Here is a 9,552-nt window from a genome sequence, read left to right as displayed (position 1 = left end):
CTACAGAGTGAGCTCCAAGACATCTAGGGCTACACAGAGAAACCCTGTCTGGAAAAAGGAAAAAGAAAAGTTACAAGTACACCATACTTGTTCAGGCCAGAGCATGGGGCCTTTGGGTTTAGCGTTCCTAACTGTCCTCTTGCCGTTAGGCCTGAACAGGGTAGGATACTTCATAGGCCCCCTTAGTTTTACTTATAAAAGGAAATTCTCTAGGAGAAATAAGGAAATCTGCTCGCATGGTTTCTTAATCATTTTTCCAGTTTCACTTTATCTTTGAACATGGTTGCAAATTACATTCTATAAGAAATGTAACTTCACAAAATCATAGGTATAGACATATAGAGAAAACAACTATAGCTAGGACACAGTTAAGACACTTAGGGTTCTCTCTCTCTCTCTCTCTCTCTCTCTCTCTCTCTCTCTCTCTCTCTCTCTGTCATCACCAAGCTAGCTCTAGTATGACAGAGTCTGAGGTAAGAGCCCTGAAACCACAGCCAGGTCTAGCACTTGCCCCACCCCTGATGATATCCTTGCCCAGGTCACTGTCATTTAACTGGCAGGCCAGTTTGCCTTCCAACTGGAACTGACTAACCTTCATTACTGCCAGGCAGAGCACAGCTCAGGAGGCTTGAGGCCAAGGATGGCAACCAGATCACCAGGCAGAACACTTTGAAGTCTCTCAGATCCCCTGCTTATTTCCCTGGGGCAAGGGATCCTCAAATAGGATTTGAAGAAAGGGTATTGGGAAGGTCAGTCGAGAGGGGCTCCGAGAGAGGATGGGAATGAGATGAGCCATCACCATGTCCACAGGATGTCACAAGGTCAGCAAACACAGCAGTAAGATGAGGAAGACCACTGGATGCAAACAAGCAGTCTGGTTCACCACGGTGATTAGCCACTTGTTGTAGAAGGCAACGTCTGTATAAACTCCAGGGTGTCCTTTGCGACCACAGCCAATGCCCCAGCTCACAACTCCTATCTGCACCCATCTGTTATCAAATTCACAGGACAACGGGCCTCCAGAATCCCCCTGAAGAAAGAGAAAGAAACATATGGAGAGAGTGGGATTGATCCCCACTAGGTCTGGCTAATTACAATGGAAGACACCCAGGAGACAGGCTCATACACAGTCTCCTTGGAGCCAAGTGCAGTAGCAGTATCAGCCCTAGTGAGGGTGAGGCAGGAGGATTTCAGGGAGTTCAAGCCTGCTGGACTGCATACCAAGACACTATATCTCAGAAAGAGAGAGGGGCGGGGGAAGCACCTGTGGTATACCCAAGCCTCTGCTGATACACAAAAGCTGGAAATGGGTGTATACATAGGGCCATTGAAGAGTTAATGGGGAAATGTTAATGCTCTGAAGTTATCTTCCTCACACTGGTGTTAAATTCTGAATTCCACTCCCGAGGGGCTGGAGACATGACTCCGGGTGGTTTAGGGCTCTTGCTCCTTTTGCAGGATTAGTTGAGAACAGCCACATGGTGACCCATAATCACCTGCCACTCCAGCTCTATGCCCTCTTCTGGCTTTTGCAGGCACTGCATGTACACAGCGCACATAAATACATGAGGGCAAACCATTCACTCACAGAAAATGAAAACAAATCCCCTTTTAAAATCCCGTTAAATATCATTGCTATGTAGCAGCTCCTTGCATTTTAATGCAAGGTCTCCCCTAACCTCTACAGCAAGATCCTTGTGAATTATAGAGCCCATTTATGCATAATCTTCTCCCAAACCTGCTTCAGAGACCCTAGCAATCACTTCAGTGAAGAAAAATAGTCTTCCAGGGGACTGGAGAGATGGCTCAGTGGTTAAGAACACTGACTGCTCTTCCAGGGGTCCCAAGTTCAAATCCCAGCAACCACATGGTGGCTCACAACCATCTGTAATGGGATCTGATGCCCTCTTCTGGTGTGTCTGAAGACAGCGACAGTGTGCTCATACACATTAAACAAACAAACCATAGGCTTCCTCAGTATCTCTTACAACCCCTAACCTCACGTGAACTGATAATTTGACCTTAGACACGCTTTCCTCATTGCTTGGTTGCCCTAGACCCTCGCACCCAAGCATCCCTAGAACTTAATGGCATCTTCTCTGTGCTCTGAAGACATTAGTTCTGGAATTACACATCCAAGGGAGCCACTGATTAAAAGGAAAATCTGACATGTTCACCCAGCCACATTTCCCAGGTCTGCCTGGGCCACTCTAGAAACTTAACCACATGCAACCCTACATCTTATTGCTCCAGACATTTAAAACCTCAGTATCTTCTACCCCAGTGTGGGGTACAAACCTAGGGCTGCTTGTCTATTGCTGTTCACCTCTCATTCCTGAAAGGAGACAAGACCTCACTACATAACCAAGACTCACCTATGTAGGCTAGTCTGGCCTTGAACTTTTGATCTTCCTACCTCAAACTCTTGAGTGCTAGGATTACAAGTATATACCACACACTTGGACAACATAGGAAGTGCGCTCAGATCTCTGATCCCCTGAGCATACTGTTCCCTATCTCTAAAAATGATATCACAAGAGGACCTTCAGTTCATGTCTTTGGACTTCCACAGCAGGCGGATAGCTATGGCTTAATGCTGCCAGGTTGTGGTATAGGTAAACTGAGTTAACAAGGGCTCATGGTCCCTTCATTGTGGGAACTGCCACATAGGGGAACTCAATGCAAAAGATTATTATATTACCAATCTCCAACATCAACACATAAACAGGAACCCCAAACATCCACCTATGCAGGTTCTTTAGAGAGGACCAAACCAGCTGGACATGGTGGTGTCTCCCTGTAATCTCAACGCTTGATGCAAGCCGATCTCAAGCTCAAGGCTACCCTGAGCTACACAGAAAGATCGGGCGAGGCCAGCTCCTGGAGCCATAGGGTGTTGGGGCTCTCCCCGTGAGTTTTCTTGAGTAACAGAGTTAGCAAACAAGCAGGCCTTGACATCTGAGGCTAAGGAAGGAGCCACGAACTGACCTGGCAAGCATCCTTTCCTCCTTCTTTGTAAGCACAGACCATGCCTCTCTTGACAAGATCAACAGAAGTCGATGCCATTTTCTTCAACATCTCATTACATTCCTCATAAAGGATGATGCTTTGGTCCACCTCCTGGAGAATTTCTGTCGGAATTTGTGGTGCTAATGAAAAAGATCAGCAGTGTATAAATCTGACCAATGGACTGCACTCCCTCAGACACCCAAGAGTCCCACTGGACAAAGGCAGGGAAATTAATATTGTCCCCCATTTGACACGGAGGAAACGGAGACTTAAAACTCTTATAGGAAAAGATTGAGTAACAGGCAGAATTGAGCCAGGCCTAATGGCCTAAGTCTGTAAGTCTTTGGGAGGCCAAGACAGGACAATCTCAAGGGTAAGGCCTGCCTGAGCTATAGTGTGAGTTCAAGGCTGTCTTGGGCAACTTAGCAAGACTCTGTCTCAAAACAAAACGTAGAAAGGGTTGTGACTATAGCATAGTGCTAGAGCCCTTCACTAGAATGTTCAAGGGCCTGGGTTCAATTTCATGCTTAAAAGGGGTCAAAACTGAGAGAAGGGTAATATTTCTGAAGGGAAAGCAAAATCTTAGAGGATGAAGAAATGACAACCCATCAAACACATTACTGGTGTCCATGCGATAGAGAGGAGATGGCCTGTGAAAATTATAGAGAGGGGATAGCCTGTGCATCTTTTATTTTTTGTTTGTCAGTGAGATGGGGTCTTTACATAGATAGCCCTGACTCGTCACAAACTGTCCATACTCCTGCATGTAACACCACACCCAGCCAATTTTCTTCACACTCTAGAACATGAATCACAGGGACAGAACCCTAACAGTTACCACGCGTGACTTCTCACAGATAAGAAGCGTACCAGCAGAGACCTGTGTGTGGCTCACCCAATTCCCCTAGGCACAAGGAACTCCATAAATACCAAGATAGGTACTTCCATTGAGAAGCTGGCCATCAGCTCATGGTGTCCTGAGGAAAAATCCACCCAAAGTGCTGGAGAGATGGCTCAGCAGTTAAGGGCACTTGTTCTTGCAGAGGACCTGGGTTCACATCCCTCAGCGTGTGGAGACTCAAAACTCATAACTCCAGTCCCAGGGGCTCTGACACCCTCTTCTCTGCAGGTATCAGTTCAGGCATTTGGTGCATAGACCCTCGCACAGCAAGTGAAATAAATCAAATGTGAATTTCCACCCAGGAGAATCCCACCGCCTCTGGCCTTTGTCCATGGGGAATACAGCAATTCCTATAACCACTCAAGCACATTGCCCCACAAGTCTGCAAGAGGAGATTTGACACAACTCTAGTTCCCACGAGAGAGAGAGAGAGAGAGAGAGAGAGAGAGAGAGAGAGAGAGAGAGAGCGCTTTCTTGGGCTGTCATCGGATGTTTACCTTGACTCCTGCCAAGCTGCCTGCCACCCACCCGTCTGCCAAGGAATCTGCCGCCCCACCATCTTTTGTCTCTTACTCTAGGAATAAGGCCGAACTTCCTTCTGAGCACCAAGTCTTACCACCTGGATCTGGTTTGCCCCATCCTGTCACCCAGCATTTGGTTCCCGCTTTCACATGAAAAGTCCCCGTAGGGACACAAATAGGATGGATGCTAGAGGTGAAATTCACGGGCTGTTGGAGCTTGAGAAGGGCAATGTCATTTTGGACAACGGTAGTTGTTGAGAACTTAGGGTGGACAAAGATGTTCTGGATGGGAATCACCAGACTTGTATTTTGCCGGTAGACACTCCGATCGCCCATCTTGACGTTGTACTGGACTCGGCTGTGGGAAAAGATGTGTTACCTCATGAGCCATGACTATACCCTTTCCACCTGGTCCCCGTTTCTCGACATGGCCCCAACCAACCTCTTTTGCTACTCTCTACCTTCCTGTCTCTGTCACTAAAACTCTTTATTAAAAAACTCTTGGGGCTGGGGATTTAGCTCAGTGGTAGAGCGCTTACCTAGGAAGCGCAAGGCCCTGGGTTCGGTCCCCAGCTCCGAAAAAAAAGAACCAAAAAAAAAAAATCTTTCAATTGTTTTGCCCGTGCCGACATCCTAAGTATTTCTAGTAACAAGATGGTCATAGCATGACTGCCCCCTTCTTTTGTTTTGGAATGTTTTTGTCAGGCAGGTAGATTAGACGGCCGGGTTTCCCTCCAGAACTTTCCCCATCACTCCTCACCTGTGTATGCAATGAGCCGCAGTCAGCACCCATTGGGAGTTGAGGAGGGATCCTCCGCAGACGTGCATGTGTCTGACCCGAAGGCTCACTTGCCAGGGCCACTTTCCCTCTTCCGCATCCACCCCTCCCATGATTTTCATCAAGGGTTGGCCACACACTGAGTGAGGACGAAAAGAACTCATAAGAATTAGGCCCTCTCTTCATGCTAGCGTTTCCACGGAAAGCACCACGTGCACCCCCCAACGATAGCCAAGGAGTAAGCTATGTCTGTCCTGTTGACCACCACAGGCACTTCATACCCTCAAGGCTACCGTGTCATACACGCCCCATGGCAGTCATATCTCACAGAAGCCACAGGCAAGGCAATCAGACTCTACGCAACGTGGCCTGAGCTACACCCACGTCTCTCAGACTCAGGGTGTCATTAGCTCCCCCTCAGGGCCTTGACACAGTCCTCCCCTTGCCACCGACAACCCTTACCAAATTACCTATGGAAAAGTTCGTGAAAGGAAAGCGGGTGGTAGACCCCTGGGAGGCCACTTTGGACGTGTGCACCGGGGTAGGTGGCGGTGAGTTTTCCCCCGGAGATTCACTGAGCCCTGAGGGGAAACCGGAAGTAGAGAGTATGGAGGCAGCTGCCCAGGCCTCGCAGGGCTTCGGCTGAAGCAGCAAGAGGCAGGCTACGAAGCCCAGGGAGCCACCTCCGGACGCCATGCCACCACGTAGGTCACCCCAACCCCTCCCAGTAAGATGGCACCCGTTCTCCAGGTTCACGTGGCCACCCTCGATTCTGTCAGGAGAAACGGGCTCCCCAAAGGGCTGCAGGAGGCGCCAGTGAGTCGGACGCATCAGTGGCGAGTCGCGGCTTCTGACACACTGAGCACACTCTGGCCTGGGCCAGAGGAGACAGCCATCCTTGATGGAGACCTCCCAATTCAGGACCCTTACTTCCTGCGGAGCCTGACGAACTGGTAAGGACAGAACTCTGGGAATGAGAGAGGAAGCCCTAGGTCTCCAAAAATGTACCTCAAACCGAGATTCATTCACCAGACTTCTTTCTGTAGGCTATTCTTCTATCTCAGCTGTGGGACAAGTGGAAAGAAAATTAGCAGTGTCCAGGCCTGGAGAGATGACTCAATGTTTAAGAGCACTCAATGCTCTTGTAAAGGACTGCAGTCCAATTCCCAGCACCCACACGGAGACTCACACCAGTTCCAGGGGATCCAGTGTGGTCCTCTGGCCTCTGTGGGCACCAGGCATGCACACACATGCAGGCAAAATACTCAAGAGGCAGGAAATAAAAATAAATGCATGTTCTTAAGTTAGCCACCACCAAAGAACCTGTAAGTCATTCCATTCCTACTACTCTCTGTCCCTGATGTCTTCTGTGGTAACTTGTGGTTTTCCTCTTTGTTGCCCAGAGGCTCCAGGCCTCTGATCTTGGGCATCATTATCCCAAGTGGGAGAATGGAGAGACAATAGCAGCCACTGCCTCTTTCAAGGTTGACCGTACATTACTCTCCAAATCGATGTATGTTTCAATGTCTTGGCGTGGTGGTTTGAGTAAGAATGGCCCCCATCGACTCATGTGTTTGAAAGCTCGTCCCATAGGGAGTGGCACTATAAGGAGGTGTGGCCTAGTTTGGTGGAAGTGTGTCATTGTAGGGACTGACTTTGAGGTCTCCCATGCTCAAGCTATGCCCACCCGGTGTGGCTCTTTTGGTCATAGGAAAAGTGGGAAAGTCAGTCATACTTTCCAATAATTGCACCCACCTCCACCAGAAGCCTCTGCTTTCAAATCGTTTCTTTTTGAGACAGAGTATCTCATGTATGCAGAGAAGGCTCTCAATTTTTTTTTTTTTTTTTTTTTTTTTTTTTTTTTTTTTTTTAGAGCTGGGGACCGAACCCAGGGCCTTGCGGCAAGCGCTCTACCACTGAGCTAAATCCCCAACCCCGGCTCTCAACTTTTGCAGCCAAAAATTACCTAGAACTTCAGAACCTCCTGCCCCCACCTCCCAAGTACTGGAACAATAGGCAAGTTCCATCACACCAATCTTAGGCAGCAAGATTTAAAACAAACAAACAAAAGACACTGGGTGGTGGCAGCACATCCCCTTTAACCCCAGCACTTAGAAGGCAGAAGCAAAAGGATCTCTGTGAGTCCAAGGCCAACCTGGTCTAAAGAGAGAGTTCTAGGACAGCCAGGGCTATACAGAAAAACCCTGTCTCATGGGAAAACAGAACAAAACCACCCAGGGTTGGTTTTGTTGCCCATGCTAGTCAAACTCTCTTACCAACTGAGCTATAAGTCCAGCACAGCGAGGAACTTCTAACATTTTGTGGAATGCTCCAAGAGTTACCCCCACCTCTTTGAACCAACAAACTGAGCTCCTGGTAGGCACACTCCCAATCTGGACTTAAAGTGGTAACTAGCAGTAGTACTCAAAGCCCATGTGAATTCTCTTGGTAAGGAAGCTTCTTCCCCCCAGCCCCCTAACCCCTGCCTCATACTTTGAACCTGTCCTAGATCGTGCTGGAATGTGATTTTGGTTATTAGATCCAGAGACAGTGAAGGCACGACCCAAATTGTCAAGTCTTTATAATACAACGTTTTCAAGTAAAGCTCTGACATCTCCAAGCTAAAAAGGCAAGACTTGTCAAATGAACCAATGAGGCTGATGGCTTCTATTATCAAGAGAGGCTCGATGCAGCTGAGAGGTTAGGAGATCACAAAATTGCCCAAACGTGCCCCCATTTAAATTGTCCTCACTTCCCCCAATTGGCACCTTAACTCTCATGGAAGAAATTTGCGTGAAGTCGTTCATTTGTGTTGAAACTGAAGCAGCCTCAAATTGCAACTCCATCGATGGTGCAATTATACAAAACATGAAAATACTTCTGAACCTTTTAATCATGAGGCTAGAAATCACAGAATCTTTTAATCCAAGAGGGTAAGATCAGAGATTGCCGGTCAGTCAAATCGCTCAGAGGGTGGAGGGAGACACTTGACATGCGAGCCTGAATCGAACCCCAGAACTCACGCTAGAAGGAGACACACGATCCAAAGAGTCTTCCTGAGCTCCACACATCCTTCTGTACACACACACACACACACACACACACACACACACACACACACCACACACATACACATACACGCACACATAAACACACACACCACACACACATATATACACACACACAAACACACACCATACACACACATACCACAGACACACATACACACACACAAACACACACACACACACACCACACACACACACACACATACACACACACAGACATGCTTGGGTTTGAACCTAGTGCCTCATGTGTACTAGGCAAGTGCTCTCTACCACTGAACTGTACACCCTCCACCTCAGGCCCAGTAAATTATCTTTAATATGTAAAAGGCAGAGTGTGGCCTACTGTTAAGACTTTAGAACTTCCAGGAGCTGCAGATCCAAAGTAAATTTGCACCTTTTCATAGGCCTTTCTTCATAAATTTCCATCAAGTGTTTATGAGAAAGATTAGAGGCAGGGCAAAGGACCAAAGAAAGCCTTGCTTAGAATGTGGTTTAGAGAAGGCAAGCAAGAGTGAAATACTGTACAAGAGGCATGAAGCCAGTCTCAGAGCCTTCTACTCTTTTCTCACCCTGACCCCCCCCCCAAGAAAGCCTTATACTAAGAGGAAGGAGGATTAAAAAACCTGTGGGGGCCACGAGGTAGTTGGGTGAAGACATGAGATAACCTATGCTAGGAGACCCCATCATCTGCCCAAAACATGCACCTGCCTAAAGAGGCTATTAGAACTAAAGCACACACACTCACGTGCACATACACGCACACATGCACGTGTGCACACACATGCGCACACCCTGCCGAGTGTCCAGTGACAAGTAATAGCAATCTGCTGCTGGCACAGTGGTTTACGGAAGCGTGGAAAAGCCACCTCTCTGAGGCAAGGAGAGAAAGCCAGAAACTTACAATGGGACAGACACCAAGAAAAACTCAGCAGCTCTGAACACACTGGTATGAGGACATAATAATAATAACAACAATAACAACACTAAGAGAATTTGAAGTCTGTACTTATGAGAGTATCCATGGCAACCACAAAGTCTCATTTGATTATCTCAATGCTTCCCACTGCAGAGAAGACATAGTCAAAGTTGGGAGTGCAGCTCAGTGGTGAAGCACTTGACTACCACATGCAAGACGCTGGCACCACAGAGAAGGGAGGGAGGGAGGGAGGGAGAAGAAAGCTAACTGGAGGTGCCTAGGTTCATCTCATACATGTTTAAAAACAGAGCACAGAATAAAGAACTGTATCTCACACCGTGGTGCACACCTTCAATCCC

The 9,552-nt window shown here is 47.8% G+C and overlaps 1 protein-coding gene across 1 annotated transcript; it reads right to left on the bottom strand.

Annotated features, from left to right (window-relative positions):
• Positions 1–707: 707 nt before the first annotated feature.
• Prss42 (serine protease 42) lies at positions 708–5,905 on the bottom strand. The gene is made up of 5 exons (NM_001106863.2): positions 5,680–5,905; positions 5,192–5,348; positions 4,527–4,789; positions 2,989–3,149; positions 708–1,030 (listed from the first exon to the last, which is right to left on the bottom strand). The coding sequence occupies exons 1-5, from the start codon at positions 5,903–5,905 to the stop codon at positions 815–817; spliced, it is 1,023 nt and encodes a 340-aa protein (NP_001100333.2). The 3' UTR covers positions 708–814.
• Positions 5,906–9,552: the final 3,647 nt, after the last annotated feature.

This window comes from Rattus norvegicus, chromosome 8 (assembly GCF_021556685.1).
Source record: "Rattus norvegicus strain SHRSP/BbbUtx chromosome 8, alternate assembly SHRSP_T2T, whole genome shotgun sequence".
NCBI classification, from domain to species: Eukaryota; Metazoa; Chordata; class Mammalia; order Rodentia; family Muridae; genus Rattus; species Rattus norvegicus.
Note: the sequence above shows the minus strand (reverse complement) of the source record. Positions and strands in the feature narration are given on the sequence as shown.